This window comes from Microtus ochrogaster, chromosome 8 (assembly GCF_000317375.1).
Source record: "Microtus ochrogaster isolate Prairie Vole_2 chromosome 8, MicOch1.0, whole genome shotgun sequence".
Taxonomy (NCBI): domain Eukaryota; kingdom Metazoa; phylum Chordata; class Mammalia; order Rodentia; family Cricetidae; genus Microtus; species Microtus ochrogaster.
The window spans coordinates 58,443,795-58,464,687 of record NC_022015.1 but is presented as its reverse complement, the minus strand read 5'-3'; the positions used below and the strand labels follow the sequence as shown (position 1 = coordinate 58,464,687).

Sequence of the window (20,893 nt, the reverse complement as noted above, 5' to 3'; positions counted from 1 at the left end):
AAAAAAAGACAAGAATGAGATCAATTTGACAAGAAGACATAACAATTATAGATGTGAATTCACCCATACTAAAGGATGTAATCTATAAAACACTAAAGGGGGAGATAATCTCCAATACAATAAGAATGGGGACTTCAGCTTCCTTCTTTCAACAGGAACAGACACCTAGATACAAAGAAACACCAGCATTAACACAGAGAGAGAGATACTAATGGAAACTCTCAACCTAGCAGCTGCCACATACACTCATTTCATCAGCATGTGGAGCATTCTCTACGTTAGGCAAAACAAAATAACAGATTTCAAAAAGAATCAAAGTCATATTATGTACTTTTTCTAGTCATAATAAAATAAAACTGGAAATCAAGAATAAAAGAAACTAGCTGGGTGGTGGTGGTGGTGGTGGTACACTCTTTAATCCCAGTACTTAGAGGGCAGAGGCAGTCTGATCTCTGCAAGTTCCCTGTGATGACAGTCCAGTCTACAGAGAGAGTTTCAGGACAGCCGGGGTAGTCACACAGAGAAACCCTGTCTGGAAAACAACAACAACAAAAAAAAAGGGTAAAAGAAACTTCAGAAATTATATAATTATATGAATATATGCAAACTGAACAAATGATACTGAGTAAACACTAAGTCGTTGAAGAAGTAATGAAGAAAAATAAAATTGTTTTTAATCATGTCTATATACTCCAGGCACAAAAAATAATAAAAAAATTACACTATGTTATATTGGCCATATTGCATCTCTCTTTTCTTGTACATCCTTAAACAATGCAATGAAAAACAATAAACTTTTAGTCTAAAAAAAGAAAAGTTTTAAAACTTATGAAGATAGAATCACTATACCAACTGTTATGGAATTAAAAAAAATAATAGCAAGAAATGCTTTAGAAGAAGGATAAGATTTCAAAAAGCAGCTTAACTGTGCATTTCAAAGTCCAGGAAAGCAAGGACAGGTCGAATCCAAAATAACAATGACCAAAGAGTAAATAGAGAATAAAATATAGTTGAAAATATAAATGAAATGAAGAGCTAGGTTTCGAGTAGACAAAATCAAGAAATTTTAGTTAGAACAACTGAGACAGAGAATAAAGGAGATGCAATTAATTAAAATTACAAACAAAGAAGGGTGCAATAAGACCAGTATGTGAGGAACACAAAGGATCCATAGGGACTGGTGAGCACCAATGCACCAACTAACTGGACAACCTCAGAACATGGCTTTAGGGCAGCTGCCCATCTGTTCCCTGGGAGCCCTTCTCAGATGCCAGCAACAATGCCACCCGTTCTCATGCAGCTGAGACAGGGCATACTTTATTGCTAGATTAAAGAATCAAGTTCAATGTGTAAGTCTTTGAGAAAAAAACAAAATGTCTTGGTACTGTATGAAAACAAAGCTTGCTGTGGGCATAATTCAGGGTCCATGTACAGCAAGACACTAATGTTCAACAGGTTGACCCACCAGACAATGATTCCCTGTTGGGTGCCCCCCGCCCTTGGCAAAGCTGTGGGTTATGGACTGTAATTGACGGGTTGTTCTCTGCTCGCAGCTTTCTCAAGAGCCCCTGCTGTTCCTCCCGGATAAGAAGAGCTGTCCTTTCCACACTCCTTTGGTGGTGTGTTTTACACTTATTGGGCACACATACAGCTGTGGATGATTGGGAGGATGATTTTTGCTGTATAATTTTGATGAATAGAAAGAAGACTCGGGTATTTTACATCACTCAGACTGACATAGGATTCTCAGTCACAAAGACAACCTTTTACACGGACAGCTAACTCTTGACTCTGGAACAAATTTTACGCAGGTTAGTTGTCCCTGGGGACAAATATCTGGTTGCCCCTAGGGACAAACATATGAGGTCGTCTTCCCAGATGTTATTTTGCTGATCGAAGGTCATAGCTGGAAGGAATTGGTAACCATAGCTTCACTTTCAGCACGTACGCCCTGCTCCTCAAGGTCCAGCCAATTGCTTAGTGTCTGGGGACCCTCATCAACTGAAACCTATGTGCTGGACCAGGCATTAGTCACTGGCCAGTCAGTATGACAGCTCCAGCCTAAGAGAAACTACGGGATGTGTCTTGTATTATGAGAATGAGTCAGGTCCTGAAAATGTAACTCATAATTTCCCAGCGTTTGGCTGGAACTGGAAGGAACTGAGAGGCAGAGCTATGAGAAGGGACCGTAGAGACCTAATTAGGAAGCTGTAGAAAACTCTGTCACTGTGTGGGGACAGAGAGATTCTCAGAGAGCATTTTTAAGATGAAGTAAAAGAGAAAAGTACCATCAGGAAAGTGTGTGCTTGGTCCTTTTTTTCTTAGGTTAAGAGCAACCCTCAGATAAGAATTTTTCCTAAACCCTCACTACTCTGAGGTTTTTCTCTTATTATGCTGCAACAGACCTGGGAGTTGACTTTCCGTGGGCTGCGTAACTTGATGCTATATGAAAATAAAACTTGCTGTGGGATTTGGAATAATGCTGTCAGCAGCTTAGTTTTCTGGTACCAGTATTTTCATATGTTAAACATTCCAACACAGGTCTAATGAAAAAGATATTTTGAGTTTTCTGATTAAACCAAAACATACAAATGGCTTTGAAAACATTAGTAGTCTGGCTCTATGTCCCCAAATCTTCTTTTGTAACAGAAGAACTATATGTAAAGAGAGTGTGACTATCATTGTTGTTGTTGTTATTATTATTATTAGCATTGTAGAGGTTTTAACTAAAATATCCTCTAGTTTGCTTAATTTCCAGGTTCATTTTTTAAAAGCACATCAAAGGTTTTTGGATCTTTAGTCTGATTAGACCTCCAGACTGAATCACCACAAACTGAGGTAGTTTGGTCTTTTAATTATATGTCTGCTACTAAATATTAAAGTTACACCACTGACGATAGTGTAAAAAATCCGAAAAGGCCTTATATGCTACGTACAATATCTAATAAATCAATTTCATTTAAAATTTTAAAAATGAAAGAAAAAATTGATGAATTTCTAGATATAGATAATTTACCAAAATTGAACCATGAGGACACAGAAAGCAGAAATAGAATAGCATAAGTAATGAGTCTGAGTAACCAAGAAGTCTCCCAACAAAGGACAGTCTGGCCTGAGCTGGCTCTGCAGAAAAATCTTACCAAATTCTTAAAGAAGTGTCATTTACTTTCAAACTATTCTAAAGAATCAAAATTCATTCTGCCAGGTCAGCATCACCCCGCACCAAAAGGAGACAAAGACACAATGAACCAAACTATAAACCAATGTCATTGATAAATGCAGACAAAAACACTCAACAAAATATTAAAACATCAAAAAATCTTTCATGAACCATGATGGCTGCACCCTAGAGATAGATGCACAGATGGTTTACCATTTGCAAATCAATAACTGTAATATAATCATCAGAATGAATTACAAAAAATCATAAAAATAGAAGTAGGAGAAACATTGGATAAAATCCAGCAGTGCTTCATGATTTAAAACAAATGATAGAAAGTTCATACCTAACATAATCAAGAGAATATGACAAGCCACACCCTGCATCATATTGGCAGAGAAGCTAAAAGCACTCCTTCTGATATTTAAAACAAGAGAGAAGGACCATGTTCTTGTTCAAGATAGTCCCGAAGAGTTTAGGATGAACGATAAGTCAATAAAGAACACAGAAAACAATTACACTGGGAGGAAGTCAAATGGTGTCGATTACATGATTCTATATAGAGAAAAAAGTGTACTCCATTATGACTAGCAGAATCTCCACTCTAGAGTCTAAAACCAACATACAAAACTCAGCAGCATTTTAAAATAGCAAGAAGGAATTTGCCGAAAAGGAATCGCAAAAGCAACCCCGTTGACATCAGGAAAACAAAACAAAAAACAAGTTTCAGTGTTTTCTACCAGGATTCGGGTGAAAATCATCGGTTTAGTCTGTTCCTGTTACAGATTCTCCGGACAGACAGACCTTCTGGGGTTGGACAACTACAACTATTACTCGGGTTGGAAGGTAGGGGGCACATGTTCGTGCTGCTGGCAAGCCTTTGTTTGTAAGAAGGTGGTCTCCATATGAGCAGAGGCCTATTCTGGAATCAAGGAAAAGTCTCAAACCCAGAGTAATTTTGGAATGCAGAACGGTTTGAGGTCAAGAGCAGAGAGGGAAAAGTGCGCGGTGAGAGGGATAAGAACAGAAGATGACGCAGTGAAGGAAAGGTCAGCAAGGTGATCAAGATGGATCCAAAAAGGCAATGCCTTGGGCGGGAGGAAAGAGGGTGGAGCTGGAACCATCTACCCAGGCGCTAAGAGCGCCCAAGGGATATAAGAACCCGCTCCAGCACTAGGAAAGCAGCAGAGCCCAGTCCCGCCAAGGCTGAGCCTTCCAGAAGCTGCCCAGACCATGATGTCCAGCAAGTTCTTGCTCCCTTTCCTGGGGTTCTGGCTGCTGCTAAGCCAGCCTTGCAGGGCACGGGTCACGGAAGAGTGGTTGGACGAAGTCATAAAGGTGTGTGACCGTACATACGTCCGAACGGTAATCGAAATCTGTGGGAACCCAGTGACATTGGCCCGGATGGCACCAGCTCGGCTACAGAGGTCAATAACAGGTGAGCATCCTTGGAACTCTCCCCAACTTTTCCGTGCTATGCTTCCCACCTGCTGCCCCAGTCGGAAAGACCCAGTCCTCTACGTAGGGCTTGTGATTCCCCAGCCTCAGGTTTGGTCTTTGTAACTTGCTTGGATTAAAGAATTTCAATGAGAACCCATCAGAGGGAGGTAGACATGCAAGCAGCTGCCAGCAGCTTCATGCTAGGGTAGCTCTGATCCTAGCAGGAGCCCAAATCTGGGCTGTGGATTATGCCTGGGAGAACTCCTGCTCCCTGCTTAAAGCATGTCACCGAGCCAGTCTTGACCTGCAGCTTTTTGAATTAGGTCTTGCAGTTCAATCTAAAGGGTAGGGGACTGCAAGGGAAACCCTAGAGAAGAGTGAAGGGGACCAGCAAGAAGGGAGGCTAGCCTTCAGACTATCATGGCCGAACACTCACTGGCGCTATTTAAAACTTCAGTGATTAAAAAGCATGTACCTGAATGAATTCAGTTAGATTAAAATGTAATATGAGTCTATTATATACAAACTAAAAAGATGGATTTCAAAATAAGCTAAAAATTATTTTAAATAAAGAATTTCAAGGCACAAAAACCTGCAAATTAACTCTGACCCAAACTATACCTGGCCTTTGCTTACTTGTTCTAAGTACATAGAAAGTTATCATCAGCTTTGCTTGGCCACCAAGAAAGCCCTATCTGGACAAAATTTTAGAGCAAGGAGGAACCAATAAGGTGAGTTAAAGTTCAAGAGTCTTCAGAAAAGAGCTAAAACTTCTGATATATATAGTATGTACACACACACACACACACACACACAAAATCACCCAGAATGTCACGATGGCGAGCTAGCAGGAAGCAGTGAGAAGGTGAAGTAGTGACAGTGTTATTGCTTTCCCTCTGCCAAATTCCAGCTGCTGAAGTATATTGTTGGCTCAGGGAACAACAGGACTCTCAGGAGGGAGCTTTGTCCCAGTGCACCCCTGTATAGGTGAAAGGTTTGGCTTTCTCTAAAGGGTAAAGCATCCATGGCTACCCAGGCATCTCCCTTCCACACTTACTGTATCTTTTGGATTCTTGGGTTTTCTTATTTCTTATTGGTAAGCTGAAGAAGAACAGCAGCAAGACTGAGTCATTGTTCTAAAATTTGAAAGGAACCAACATTTTCAGTTTCTTTGTTTGCTAAAACTCTTAATTTGTGCATTTGGACTAAGTAAAAGGCAGGGGAGGGCTTGTATTACTGTAAGGGATTTTTTGTTTGTTTGTTTGTTGTTTGTTTGTTTGTTTGTTCATTTGTTGTGTTTTGTGTGTTTTTTTTTTTTTGGCAGAAAATGTTTTCTTTTTAAACTCCTAACTGGCATTGCCACGGGAGCAGTCAGTGCATGCTGAACATGATAGGTATAAAGAAGTCAGCGGCCAGGTGTGTCTAGCAGCATTTCCTACTGGGCAAACACCACACTTAACACTTTGGCACATGTGCCATAGGAGACACTAATCTCTTTGAGAAGCACATGGTTTGGGATTGGTGTTCTTTTAAGCAAGCAGTTCTCAACCTGGGGGTCGAGACCCCTTTGTGTGTGTGGGGGGGTCACATATCAAATAGCCTGCATATTAGATATTTGCATTATGATTTACAGCAATAGAAAAAATACAGTTATGAAGTAGCAATGAAAATACTTTTATGGTTGGGGTCACCACAAGATGGGGAAGTGTGTTAAAGTGTCACAGCATTAAGGAGGTGGAGAACCATTGTTTTAAGCTGTTTCTCTCTTGAATATACAATACCATTGACTTGGAGCAAACATTTTGGAAAAAGAAGATAAAGTGTTTAGAGACATCCATCCTCCTGGTCAGAGCTAAACTGCTGGAAATTCTGTCTTTTAAATGCTATCCTGAAGCAGTACCTTGACACTGTGGGACACTTAAGCTCTTAAAATTATGAAAATATTTTTCAAGGATTCCTTTCATGGCTCAAAAGCAATGAAGAAAATTACTCAGGCCAGAAAACATGTATATGAGTGGGGTTTTGTTTTGAGACGGTCTCTCTACCTAGTCCTGGCTGCCTGACACTCACTCTGTAGACCTGGTTGGCCTTGAACTCACAGAGCCTCCGCCTCTGTCCCCCAAGTGCTGGGATTAAAGGTGTGTGCCACCACACTTGTCTAGCAAACGTGAACACTAATGTTTTCAATGGCCAACATGATTTCAGAAAAGTAAGAGTTCCATGTCAAAGGGTGAAAATTACTGTGATAAAGAGCAAGACAGGAGTCATGAAGAAAGATATTAGAAGGCCATGCTTAAAGAGAACCCTGGTAAGATCATAGCACTCTGACCTGTCCAGCAAGCAAAACCATTTAGATATTCAATACTTGCTGATTCTGTTTCAGTGTTTAATTATATCCTGGCAAAAATAGTTTTGTTGCTATTCAAGTGTCTTTAGTTTCCAGAATGCTCTTTGACATGAATATTTTCTCCCCTACCCACTTTCTTTTAAACATCACAGACACTGTACCATCCTTCAACAACAAAGATGCGGCGCCTTTGGATACGATGCTTAAATACCTCCCAAACTGGCCACAGAAGCTCAAGGTGGCACTGCCTGAGGAGCATCTGTCCTTACCAGAGCTGCAACAGCATGCACCTGCATTGAGCAATTCAGCTGGAAGCCTGGAAGCCTTGAAGAAAGGTTTCCACAAGACACAAGTTGAAGCAGAAGCCAGCAGTTCCCCAGAAACCAAACGCTTGCGCTTGGACACTCTCGCACGGAGAAAGAGGCAGTCCCGTCTATGGCTGAGTGAGCAGTGTTGCCACTTTGGTTGTCCCAGAAGAGCTATTGCTCAGTTCTGCTGATGTGGAGCCAGTTGTGTGCATCCTTGCCTCCTGCTTGACGCCTCTTTCTGTTCCCTTCGATGATAAGAATCCCAGAAATTGTTGTTTACATTTGAATTCTCCATCTGAGTGAAAGAAATGTTCTTTCCATTATTGTTGTTCTATCAATAATACTTTTAATACAAAGCTCATTTTGCCTTTTTAACAGTCTTATTGCTTTCGAATGATATTCATTTAAAATGGCTATGAAATCTTACCACTTAAGCCTACGTAAGAGCTCACCTCAATATAATGCCCTCTTAGGAAGTCCTGGGCCCTCCTCTGGCCTCTGCAGCCACCACAATACAAGCAGTGCACAGACATACATGCCGGCAGGACACTCATATACATAAAATTAAAAAGTTAATAAGATAAAACAAATTTAAATATTATTTAATTTATTATAATTTCATAAATCCATTCAGCTGTGCTAATGATAAATAGTAGTTAAATGTACTTTTCACACAACAGATACTCATTATGTCCAATTTAGGAGGCACTAGATAATAAATACGAATAAAAAGTGACTCTTCACTAATACGCTTTTTTTTTTTTTTGTTTTTTTTTTTTTTTTTTTTTTTTTTTTTTTTTTTTTTTTTGGTTTTTCGGGACAGGGTTTCTCTGTGGTTTTGGAGCCTGTCCTGGAACTAGCTCTTGTAGACCAGGCTGGTCTCGAACTCAAAAAGATCCGCCTGCCTCTGCCTCCCAAGTGCTGGGATTAAAGGCATGTGCCACCACCGCCCGGCTTCACTAATAAGCTTTTAAGAAAAGATTTTAAACTCTAAGCAGCATAGTAATAAACTAAAATGATAACAGAAGTAGGGAAACAGTACAAAAGAACTTATAAATCTCATTTATTCACTTATTCATTAATTTACCAAATACTATAAACTTACTATCACTTAATTCATTATTTGTTGATAGCATTATTAGTTGTATCTATTACACTAAAGTGTTATTAAGAACCTACTGTATTCTGGATACTGTTCAAGGCAAGGAAGGTATCACGGTAAACAAATCAGAGGAAGATTCTAACTGCCTGGAGAACACATTCTGTTCAGATGGGAGTAAACAAAGAAGTGACATTTACCACATGTTGGTTTATAAGGGGTGGCATGGGAAAATACAAAGCAAGACAATAGGATTGTTATTATGATTATGATGAAACACCATGACCAAGGCAACGTGGGGAGAAAAGGGTTTATTTGACTTCTGTTTCCATATCACTGTTCATCACTGAAGGAAGTCAGGACAAAGCTTGTTGTCTTAAGTTTCTGTCCCGCCCAGTTTCCACAGCCATTCGGTCCCAAATAAACACACAGAGGCCTACATTAATTGTAAACTGATTGGCCTATTCGCTCAGGCTTCTTATTAACTCTTTTAACTTATATTAGTCCATAATACTTGTCTGTGGTAGCCACATGGCTTGGTACCTTTTTCGGTGAGGCAGTCACATCTTGCTTGCTCTGTGTCTGGCTTCCTCTCTGTCTAGGTGACAACTTCAGACTGCAATTTTTCTCTTCCCAGAATTCTCGTTGTCCTGCCTCTACTTCCTGCCTGGTCATTTCACCTATACTTCATGCCTGGCTACTGGCCAATCAGCGTTTATTAAAAATAATACAAGTGATAGACTAAAAGCTCAAACAAGGCAGGAACCTGGAGGCAGGAGCTGATGCAGAGGCCATGGAGGAGTGCTGCTTACTGGCTTGCTCCTCATGACTTGATCAGCCTGCTTTCTTAGAACCCATGACTACAAGCTCAGAAGCAGCACTACCCACAGTGGGCTGGGCTCTCCCCCATCAATCACTAATTAAGAAAGTGCCCAACAGGCTTGCCCACAGCCCAATCGTATGGAGGCATTTCCTCAACTGAAGGTCTCTCTAGCTTGTATCGTGTGGACACAAAACTAGCCAGAAGTGGTATAAGAAAGCACAGATATCACATAGATCAGATTGTCTGAAACACACAGTTTGAGTCTTTCTGTCTCCATCTATATATGCTGGGTATGTCCTTCTCTCACAGCGTTTCCCTGAAAGAGTTCTGACTAGAACATGTGGCTTAGTACAGTTGGGATATTAGTTGTTTTTCAAGGAAAGTGCTGAGATTATCCTAATCTGTATTAATATCATCTTTACTAACTCCACATTTCATTGAAAATGATAAAGAAGGCAGTTATTAATGCAGAGACTCACAATGGGCCAAAGTATGGAGACTAAGTGACTACTGAGTAGTGAGCCCTAAACTGGACATCTCTAGCACCCCATGAAGGCCCATGAAATGTTGGAGAGGAGTGAAGAGGTAACCCATGTAAACTGTTAGAGAATGGGGAAATGGGCTCTGAAACGCTGTCTTCTGGACATAGACTGCACAAAATTGGGCCCTTCAGCATCCATCACGGATCAGGAAATGGGTGGAGTGCTTATGAGATCTTACCCCTCCGTGAGAGGGGTCAGTTTCTTCTGTGGTGTAGTTGATGGTAAGTTGCCCGTGCTCCAGGAAGTAACTTAACCCACGCTCATTCAAGCCACTCAGTAAGTCAAAAGAAAAGATTGATTCAACATATGCAAATAAATATGTGTAATTCAACACATAAATGGCCTTAAGGAACAGAAACCACAAGATCATCTCAGTTGACATTAAAAAAAAAAAAACAGGGCTTCTACAAAGTTCAGCATCCCTTTCATTGTTGGAGAATGCCACTAGTTTTGTTCCTGGCTGCCCAGAACTGAAATAATCACACAGAAACCATATTAATTAAATCACTGCTTGGTCCATTAGCTCTAGCTTCTTATTGGCTAATTCTTTTTTTTAATTTATTTACTTATTAAAGATTTCTGCCTCCTCCCTGCCACCGCTTCCCATTTCCCTCCCCCTCCCCCGATCAAGTTCCCCTCCCTCATCAGCCCAAAGAGCAATCAGGGTTCCCTGACCTGTGGGAAGTCCAAGGACCACCCACCTCCATCCAGGTCTAGTAAAGTGAGCATCCAAACTGCCTAGGCTCCCACAAAGCCAGTACGTGCAGTAGGATCAAAAACCCATTGCCATTGTTCTTGGCTAACTCTTACATATTAATTTAACCTGTTTCTATTAACTTGTGTATTGCCACAAGGCTGTGGCTTACCAGGAAAAGCTCTGGTGTCTATTTCCAGTGGGGCTACATGGCTTCTCCCTGACTCCACCTCCTTTCTCCCAGCATTTGGTTTAGTTTTGCCTACCAGCTCTGTTCCCCTATAGCTCTGCTATAGGCCCAAAACAGTTCCTTTATTAACCAATGGTATTCACAGCATACAGAGGGAAATCCCACATCATTTCATGATAGAAGTCCTACAGATACTAGGAATAAAATGAACATGTCTCAACCTAACACATCTATAGGCAATATTATGCTTAATGAGGAAAAAACTGAGAGCATTTACTCAAAAATATGAAACAAAACAAGGTTATTCTCTATTGACTTGACTGTAATGCTTAAATTCTTAGGAGCAACAAGAAAAAGAAATACAAGAGAAACACATATAAAAGCATGAAGTCAAAGTATTCCTACTTGTTCCTGGCATCACCTTATACCTAAGAGATACTAAAGACTGTCTAATTCCTCCATCAATTTCTAAAGATAGTCTTGTTAAACACAGCAATCTTGGTCAGCAGTTATTTAATTTCAGTTCTTGAAATGTATCCTTCCATGCTTCCCTTCTTAAGATTCTTGCATACAAGAGAGCTGAAGTCACTGTTTCCGTCTTTGTTGGTGAGCTGGTCTTTTTGCTAAGATTCTTGCTTATAAGAGAGCTGATGTTACTGTTTCTTTCTTTGTTGGTGAGCTGGTCTGTTTGCTAAGATTCTTGCTTACAAGAGAGCTAATGTTACTGTTTCTTTCTTTGTTGGTGAGCTGGTCTGTTTGCTAAGATTCTTGCTTACAAGAGAGCTAATGTTACTGTTTCTACCTTGGTTGATGAGGTGGTAGTTTTGATTCATGCTTTTAATATTGTTTTTCACTTCCTGTTTTTGATACCTTGACTATAATATGTCACGGAGGGATTCTTTTCTAGTTCTACGTACTTGGGTTCAAAATGCCTCTTGTGTTTGGATGTCTTTTTCTCTAGATTTGGGGAATTAATGCTACAGTTATGTTGACTATATTCTCCGTGCCTCTAGCATTTCTCTGCAACCCTTCTTCCATTCTTTGGATTCTGTGGTTTGGTGCTTGATTGTGTCCCTGAGTTGCTGGATGATGTGGTCATGCTTTTTTTTGTTTTGTCTCCTTTGTGTTTGAATGTTACTACATCTCATCAACCTTAACTACCTTCTCTCATTTTCTTCCTTCTGCCTGGTTGAGTTTATTAGTCAAATTTTTCTCCTTCTTTTTTGTTTGTTTTGTTTTGATATTTGACTCATTAAGGTTTTCATTTCCAATATTTCTTTTTTCTTTCAAAATTTCAATTCTTTGCTGAATTTTCTTCAATTTTGCTGTCTTTTTAATTCATATTGATGATGTTCGCCTCTGTGTTGCTGATTTTCCTTTCTAGATTCTGGATTGACGTCATCTACTTGTTCATAGTCTCTTTCAGACCACTGGGCATTTTTATCAGAAACATTTGAAGTTCTTCACCTGGCGTTTGACTTATTTCAGGATAGGTCTTTAGGTTCAGAAGTTGAGTGTGGGAGGGTTACAATGCCTTGCTTTTCCACATTTCTTGCATTTCTGTGTTGCAATCTGTACATCTGTTTGTCTGATACCACCTCTGTATTTAGTGGTCAATATTCCTATTGAACAGCCTACTCTTGAGGGCTCAATTCCAGCACCACTTGGCAAGAAAAAACTAAATGCCGTATCAGCAATGACACCAAACCATATAAGATATGCAAATATATTTGCATAATATACTAATATATCAATGATCATAAAACTGAAAGACTAATATAGAATGTATTATGAATATATTAAGCATCTTCACATTATTATAAAGTAAAAATTATTTAGGGTAAGTGTAAAAATACTAAACCAATGAGATAACAGCATAAGATGCTGTCAGAACTCCAGGAATTGATGACTATCTCCAGCAGAGTAGCAAGACAGAATCAATACACGAGAATCAGTAGCCTTAATACAAGTCAGCAATGAATTCGTTGAGGGAGGGAGTTCTCATTCCCTGTAACTTCTGGACACTAAACTAGTTAGAAATAAACCAAATGAAGGAGATGAAAATTTTCTACAGTGAAAACGTTAGACACTGAATAAATTGGAAAGGATAATAGAAACTAGAAAGCCCTCCCATGCTCAAGAACAGGCAGAGTTGATCTGCAAAGGTGACTATCACCAGCACAAGATGTCTACAGATTCAGTACCACACTCATCAAAATCAGAAGACCCTGAATAGCTGAAGAAATGCTTACCAGAAAGCGCAAAGCTGTAAGTATTACAGTACCTTATCAGAGGGATGCTCACTTGTTCACTGCAGCACTACTCAAGATAGCTAGGAAGTGGGACCAGCCTAGGTGCCCTTCAGCTGATGATTGCACAATGATAATGTGCTGGTCCAGGGCTCAGTGGTTAAGAGCACTTGCTGCTTTTCCAGGGCATCTGAGTTTGGTTCCCATCACCCACGTCAGGCAGCTAGCTCATAACCACTTGTACCTCCAGCTCTAGGTGATCTGACACCACTTTTGACCTCAGTTGGCACCCACACTCGAGCACACATACCCACACACATATTTAAATATAAAAACTACATTTTTAAAAAAGAAAATGTGGTAAATATACACAATGTAATTTTTATAAGTTCATAAAGAAAAAAAATGAAGTTATTATCTTTGTAGGAAATTGATGCAATTGTAAATCATGTTAAATAAAGTATGTTTGACTCAGATAGACAAATACTTTACATATTTAGAATAATGTTCTAGAATAGTTAATAGCACAGGATACTAATAAATAAGCCTGAGATTAATTTTATAATATTAGAACTTATTCACTCAAAATTAGTCATTTAAATAATAAAGTTTTCAGCTAAAGAAATCTATTTAGAGCTGGGCAGTGGTGGCACACGCCTTTAATCCCAGCACTTGGGAGGCAGAAGCAGGCGGATCTCTGTGAGTTTGAAGCCAGCCTCGTCTACAAGAGCTAGTTCCAGGACAGGCTACAAAGCTCCAAAGCTACAGAGAAATCCTGTCTCGAAAAACAAACAAACAAACAAACAAAAAAACCAAAAAAAAAAAAGAAAGAAAGAAAGAAAGAAAGAAAGAAAGAAAGAAAGAAAGGAAAGGAAAGGAAAGAAAAAAAAGAAATCGATTAATCTGTTTAGCTCTTATACTGGTCATGAACGTATTCCTCGGCTATGAGACACCCTAGCAGGTTAAAGCACTTGCCACCAAGCCTGAGAAAGTGACATCAATTCCTGAAACCCACGTGGTGCATGGAGAGAACTGGTTCCAACCACCGTGCACACACATTGTGGCACCCCCCCCCCCACACACACAGTAAATAAGTATAATAAAACAATAAAAAAGATTTGTTGTAAATAAAATGTGTTCATACAAATAAACCAAGGCAAATTTTTGCCAGGAGCAGAATACTAAATGATGTTCTCACTTACACGTGGACTCTAGATTTAAAACTAGGTATCTGTGCGTTTATATATGTATATGCTGAAATATGTGTGTTTGTGGGTCATGAAACTACAAGGGGGACCCAAGAGGGATGAGTGCTTAAGAAAGCTAGGAGGAAATCAAGTAATAAGATCCATGTAACAAAAGAGCGAAAGGGAGAATTCCTGCAGAAAGAAACCCGACCCCTGGGAGCTATGGCCGAGTACAATAAAGGCACGGAATAAACGAGAGCAAATGTAATGCCATCGATGTGAGAAGATGCCATGGTTAGGCCCATTATTCGCATGCTAACCTTAAAAAAATCAATACCTTTTAAAAGGTCTATTTATTTTATTTGATGTGTATGTGTGTTTGCCTGCATGTCTGTATATGCACCGCGGTATGCCTGGTACTGATGGAGGCCAGAACTGGAGTGACAGACTGTTGTGAGATGCCATGTGGGTGCTAGAAAGGAACCCGTATCTTCTGCAAGGGCAGCAAATGCTCCTAAGTGCAGAGCCATCTCTCTAGCTCCAGCAATGATTTCTTAAAGTTAAAAAATATAACCCATGAAGGAGATGAGAGGATGTTTCTCCGGAGGGAAAAGAGATCTCATTAACCACCAGGCAAATAGGAGTTCACATTCCAGGTGTAGTTTGCAGCATCTTCCTTTAGAACATTTTTGGTTACTCGGGGTCTATGTTCTCATATTGTAATGGCAGTCTCTTGGCCAGGAAGAAAAGGAAAATGAGTAAAAGCCAGGGAATGGAGATATCCCTTTCTTATTTCTGGGCGAAAAAGATCCTGTTTTCTTCAACTTCCTGCAAGCCGGAAGTCCAAGCACACCTGGAACACCACACACCTAACCTCAGCATTCTGGAAAAGATAGCCAGGGCTGCGTGGGAGGGGCGGGGCGAGGGGCGGGGCGGGGCGACGGCCGTTGCAGGAGCCCAGGGATGAAGCAGTTGTGCTGTTCAGGGCATGTGTTGTGGCTTGGACTCCTACTGTCTGCTTTCTCCCAGGAGCAAGAGAGCAAACCTAGGAAGCTGTGCGGCAGGCACCTGCTGGTAGAAATTACAAAACTGTGTGGCCAAACTGACTGGAGCCAGTTCGAGATGGACGACCAAACTCCTCTGACCCATCTCGCTCACCACTCCTTACAGACTGAAGTCAAAACCTTCAGCCCTGACCAAATCCCTTCTTCAGCCTGGGGAAGATTCACAAACCCAGGTAAAACTCTGAAGGGAGGGTGTGCGTTTGCTAGTCAGTGAGCACTTCTTAGACTCTACTTTGCTCTGCCAGGGAGTTTCTGCAGGAGATAGAAAGCTGCTGCCTAGAATACATGTAAAGACAATTTTAAAAACATACAATCTAATATGAATATCTAGAAGAAATAATGTGGCCCGAGTAGGCCTTATTAAAAAGATACCATTTGACAAAAGAGGGTGCAGTGATTTGAATGTGTGTGTGCAAATTCCATGTGTTAGAAGCTAAATCCCCCAGCCGCAGTGTTAGGAGGGGAAGTCTAGTGAAAGGGACTCAATACCTTTGAAGTGGATTCGGGCCATCATCACAGACGTGGATTATCCTGAGTGGATCTGTTGTGAAATCAATTTCGTCCTCCTGTCGCCGCTTGTTCCCACGCTCTTGTCTTGCACCTCCACCAGGGGATGAAGTTACAGGAAGGTCCTTGGGCACTGTGCCATCTACAAATCATGAATTAAGTTCAGTTTTGTTCGTTGGAAATTAGCCACCGCCAGGCATCGCGTCGTGACAGTAGAAAATGGATCCAGGGGGAGGGTGTCTGTTTAGAGGAAACAGCAGGGAAAGACAGCTAGCTCTGTCTTAATTCTACTGCGAACAGCAAGGAGGTCTGGGTGGCCTGTACAGGAAACGAAAGAATCAGCGAAGGTCGGTAGGGTTCATTTAGAATGGCTGATAGTGGAAAGAACGCAAAAGCAAAGAGCAATTCGTGTAGAGTGGAAACCAATAAAGGACACAGGGAAGGACCGGAGTGGGCAAGAGCAGATGAGCCGAATCCTGGAGGCTAATTCATCTATGCAGAGAGGTGGGAAGGGAGATTGTATGGGGACAGATGTTAAAGAAATGAGCTCAAAGTGCTGAAAATTCTGTTGACTGCAACAGCTGCTGGCTGACCGTGAATTCAGCGTTGACACATTTTGTGACTTTGACCTACCCTTACCTTTCTGATATAAGCTTTTCTCCTATGTTTGTAAAATGTATTTTAGATTTACTTAATTAATTTCATAGTTTCTTTAAACTCTGTTTGTAAGAGAAATGACTTATAAGAAGCTAAAAAAAAACAAACAAACAACAAAACAAAACAAAAAACCCCTCAGTCTTCTTACCTGGTTTGGAATTAGGGATTATTAATGAGCTTCCTAAGATGACATGGAATTCTTGGTAAATTACTGTTTTTTAGAAATAGGTGGACCTCACCTCAAAGACGACCTGTGTGCATCTTCTAGGGGGCGACTAGTTATGCTCTTGATTTCTTTGTCGTTAAATACTTAGGTTTTTTTTTAAAGATTTATTTTATTTATTATGCATACAATGTTCTGTTAACATATATACACCAGAAGAGGCACCAGATCTCATTATAGATGGTTGTGAGCTACCATGTGGTTGCTGGGAATTGAACTCAGGACCTCTGGGAGAGCAGCTAGTTCTCTTAACCTCTGAGCCATCTCTCCAGCCCAGGGCTTAGGTTTTGTGTGTCTCTGTAGGTTTAATTTTTCAAAGGAATCCATTTCATCTTGGTTCCACACGTTTAATGAACGTTTCTCCGGAATCTTGCTTCTCTCCAGACTTTTCCTTCTCTTGTCATTGTAGTCTGTTCCTTGATCTTTGTTTTCCTGTTTATTGTAGTTAGAATTCTGTTTCATTAATCACAATAGCAGCAGAAAGGGGTAGTCCCCTAGTTCCAGGGACAGAGTGTCCCCAGCAAAACCTCACAATGAAAGAAGAGGGGAAATGAAAACCCAGCAATGAATTCAGAAGGCCCAGCTCCTTGCACCTCTATCCCCTCCTTTTCCCTTTCTTCCTCCTCCTCGTCCCTCTCTCTCTTTTTTTGTTCACTTGTATTATGTCCTTTATTCTATGACAAGCCTCATAAAATCATTTCAGTCTTGAATCGCACTGACCCTTCTTTTTCTTATTATGTACATCTAATTTTAAAATGCAGGAATCTGACTGGGCCGATTAATTTTCCCATATGCCATGAATCATCACCCACCACGTTAGGTTTCTTTCTTTTTTAAAAATATTTATTTATTATGTATACAATATTCTGTGTGTGTGTATGCCTGAAAGCCAGAAGAGGGCACCAGACCTCATTACAGATGGTTGTAATGTGTTCAATTCCCATGTGGTTGCTGGGAATTGAACACAGGACTTTTGGAAGAGCAGGCAATGCTCTTAACCTCTGAGCCATCTCTCCAGCCCCTTAGGTTTCTTTCTTTGAGCTTATAATGGAGTTGCATAATGCATAGCATGGCTCACGAAGCTGGATCTGAGGTTAAGGCCTTGGAAAAAAAAATGTCCTCTTAGGAAGAACTGTGAACATCCACAAAGCCTCTGAATAATTATATTCAGGAGTTATTTTAGTTTCTACCATCCAGATCCAATGATGAGTGAGTTAAGAACAATACAAATTAAAAAAAAAAGAACAATATGACAACAAATCTGTACATCTTGGCTTCTCACATTCTTATATTTTGCTTCTACTGCTTAGTTATAACCTACACATAAAAAGGCAGTCTAAGCCAGACAGTGGTGGCCTCCCAGCACTCGGGAGGCAGAGGCAGGTGGATCTCTGTAAGTTCAAGACCAGCCTGGTCTACAAAGGAAGTGCCAGACAGGCTCCAAAACTACAGAGAAACCCTGTCAAAAAAAAAAAAAAAAAAAAAAAAAAAGCAGTCTGACTGGGAACTAACAAAGGCAACCAATGAACAAATAAGAATGAACGTGAGATTTAATGGGTATTTCTCCAAAGACAACACACAGAAGGCCATGAGAAGATGCTCAGAAATACCACAATGTTGTGGGGATGCCATGGAGCTGATAGCACCACCACAGGACCTAATGGTTGCACTCCTAGGTTTATCCCCAAAAGGACTGAAAACATGAACACGTAAAAATGTGGGCGTGAATGTCCATGGCAGTGTTACTCATAATAGCTGAAGACAACCAGAATATCCAGAACCCAATAGATGGATGAGTGGAATGTAATATGGGAAAGCCCCACAACGGGCCGTTATTTCGCCATGAAAGGAACAAAGGAGGAGCATGTATGACATCCTGGATAAACATGGGGAATAAATATTGTGATAATTGAAAGACAGACAAAAATGACCACACAGCAGAAGCTACCCGTGTGAAATGTACAGAATAGAAAAACACATGGAAAAGAAAAGAGATGACGGTTTGCCCCGCGCTAGAGGGAGAACGCATGGGAGAGACTGTTGGTGGGGGCTGCTGGCTTGTTTGTTTGTTTGTTTGTTTGTTATTGGTTTTGAGAGTTGAATGAAATGTTCCGGGATGAGATAGCGCTGATGGTGGCACAAGCTTGTAGATCTGCCAGGAACCACGGGTTCACTGCTGTGAAATGCTGAACTCGACACCATGCGAGTGGTATTGTAATAAAAGATATCACAGAATAGTCGAGGGTTGCTCAGTCTTCTCCTGTTTTAGTTAAAGTGTGTTGGCTCTGGACAACCGTACCTCCCAACCTTTATTTCAAACGACTTTTTAATAATTAGCTGATTTTAGTATTCTAATGTTAAAGTCACATCTAATAGACGATCTGAATAAATAGAATTATTTTTTTTTCCCTTCTCTCTCAACAGTCCCCATATCTGCCTCTCAGGAGAAAGCAATAAACACTTGGGAACCCTGGGTCCCGCCTGACTATCAGTTTGAAAAGTCCAACTTGCTTCCTGAGAAGACAGAAGAGTTTTCATCCCGCGATGTCCATTCCAATGTTGAGCGTGTGAAACTTCAGGAGAAACGAAGAAACAAAACCAATGCCTTCAGCAGTTTATTTTGGGGGATCCATCCCCAGAGGAAACGCAGAGGTTTCTCAGATAAATGCTGTCTTAAAGGGTGCACAAAAGAAGAGCTGGCCGTCACATGTCTCCCGTATGTTGATTTTTAAAACTTAACAATAACACAAGCATCACTGGTGACTGAGATGTACAAGCCATCGTAGAAACCATGCTTAGCTTAATAAATACTTTCTGTGTCTAATTTACCACTTATTAGTTCTTGAAGTTATGCTTTTAGGTTATGCCTTTGTGAACTAAAAGGGAGAACACTCGCGAGCAGTTGACAGTGTCTCGTGGTGCCAGGCACCTAGGTATTTAGTGGCTCCTTTTTGTCATACGTATTTTAAAGGTGATGTTACTATAAGTGCCACAGTCCACGTTGACATTTAGAAATTACCTATTTGGGTTTTGTCATTATGGTTGAAAATTCTTAAGCTGCATTTAAATGGAATATGGAACATTATCCATTCTTGCGACATAATATACATGTCCACGTCCATAACTACTATGCTCATTTCCAAAAGCCAGCTTGTCGCAGCAACTTAAAGCCGCTGACTTCCCCTCTCAGAGAAGCCATTGTACTGCAATAGGAGGAAGCACATTTTTAGGGCCTAGAGTTTTATTCATGCCCCTTTCCCTGCTGAGCCATTGTCCCAGCCCCGGGTGAAATACTTTTAATGATATAAATCTGGAGGTTCCAGCGTAGAATTCTTACCCACTCATCGATAGGTAAGTGCCAGCCAAAGCTTTCTCTAGATTTCTTCCCAATTGTGCCGTGTAATATTCTGCTCAGTGGACATTTCTATTCCTTTTCGGCTGCATTATGTCTTGGAACAAAACTTCTTCTCCACGCAAACATCTATTTCCTGTGCATTTGTAAAGTGTTTTTCCTGCTGCTTTCGGAGTATAGTCTGCAGTTAGTTACTTTGTAAATGGGGAGAACTACCAAATCTGACAGGAATTTATGTCTAGTCGTGCTTGAGTAGGTCCGCAAGGCTTTAGATTTAGAAGGTTTACCTTTAGATGTGGACAAAACCAGATTCGTTAAGGAAATGGAACCCTAACATCAGACCTACGCATTCCAGTAGGGAGGGACAGAGAGCAGCCCCACCCGTACAGTAGGTACAGTGGCCTCTACCCCTAGGAAAACTTTCAGCCAAAGAGTAAAGGAAATGGGCTTCACCTAACTGCAGAGGTTCACAGCCTGGCACAGTTAAAGTTAAAGAAGAAAGGTCCATGGTTCACCAAGGGAGGTCCATGGCTCACCGAGCAAGCAGGTGCTGGAGAAGGACCCTGCACCTGCCGGCCTGCTCACTGGCCCTGGGTAGAGATCAATTTTAAAAGAGATCTTATTGTCAAGCCTTTAGCTGGAAGAAGCAGAAGTTCCTGCCTTTTAAAAAAAAATGATTTTTGTTTTTAAAAGTAGCAAAGTATACACAGACAGTCATGGTTTTATAGGGAAACAGAACCAATAGAATGGATATATATCCTCTTTAATATATATATATATATGTATATATATATATATATATATGAGGATTCATTGGATTGACTTACATAGTTCAGTCAGGGCAGTCCAGCGGTGGCTGTCGTCACACTGGAGATGCTGAGATCATAAAGCTGGATGCTTCAGCAGTCCCAGTCTGGTACTGAAGGCCTGGAGGATTCCTAGAGAGCCACTGGCTTTCCGTCCAAATTACTCTCCATTGGAAGCTTGAAGAAGTTGGGTTCTGACATCAGCAAAGGAATATAGTGGCGGCGGCAGTGGCAGCAGTGTAGAT

The 20,893-nt window shown here is 40.7% G+C and overlaps 2 protein-coding genes across 2 annotated transcripts; both read left to right on the top strand.

Moving 5' to 3' along the window:
• The first annotated feature begins 4,396 nt into the window (after window positions 1-4,396).
• LOC101993710 (prorelaxin) lies at window positions 4,397-7,446 on the top strand. Its single transcript, XM_005352115.1, has 2 exons — window positions 4,397-4,598; window positions 7,100-7,446. The coding sequence occupies exons 1-2, from the start codon at window positions 4,397-4,399 to the stop codon at window positions 7,444-7,446; spliced, it is 549 nt and encodes a 182-aa protein (XP_005352172.1).
• A 7,526-nt stretch (window positions 7,447-14,972) lies between these two features.
• Window positions 14,973-19,270, top strand: Insl6 (insulin like 6). The gene is made up of 2 exons (XM_013348053.1): window positions 14,973-15,276; window positions 18,915-19,270. Exons 1-2 carry the CDS (start codon window positions 15,003-15,005, stop codon window positions 19,220-19,222), a joined length of 582 nt encoding a protein of 193 aa, XP_013203507.1. The 5' UTR covers window positions 14,973-15,002; the 3' UTR covers window positions 19,223-19,270.
• Window positions 19,271-20,893: the final 1,623 nt, after the last annotated feature.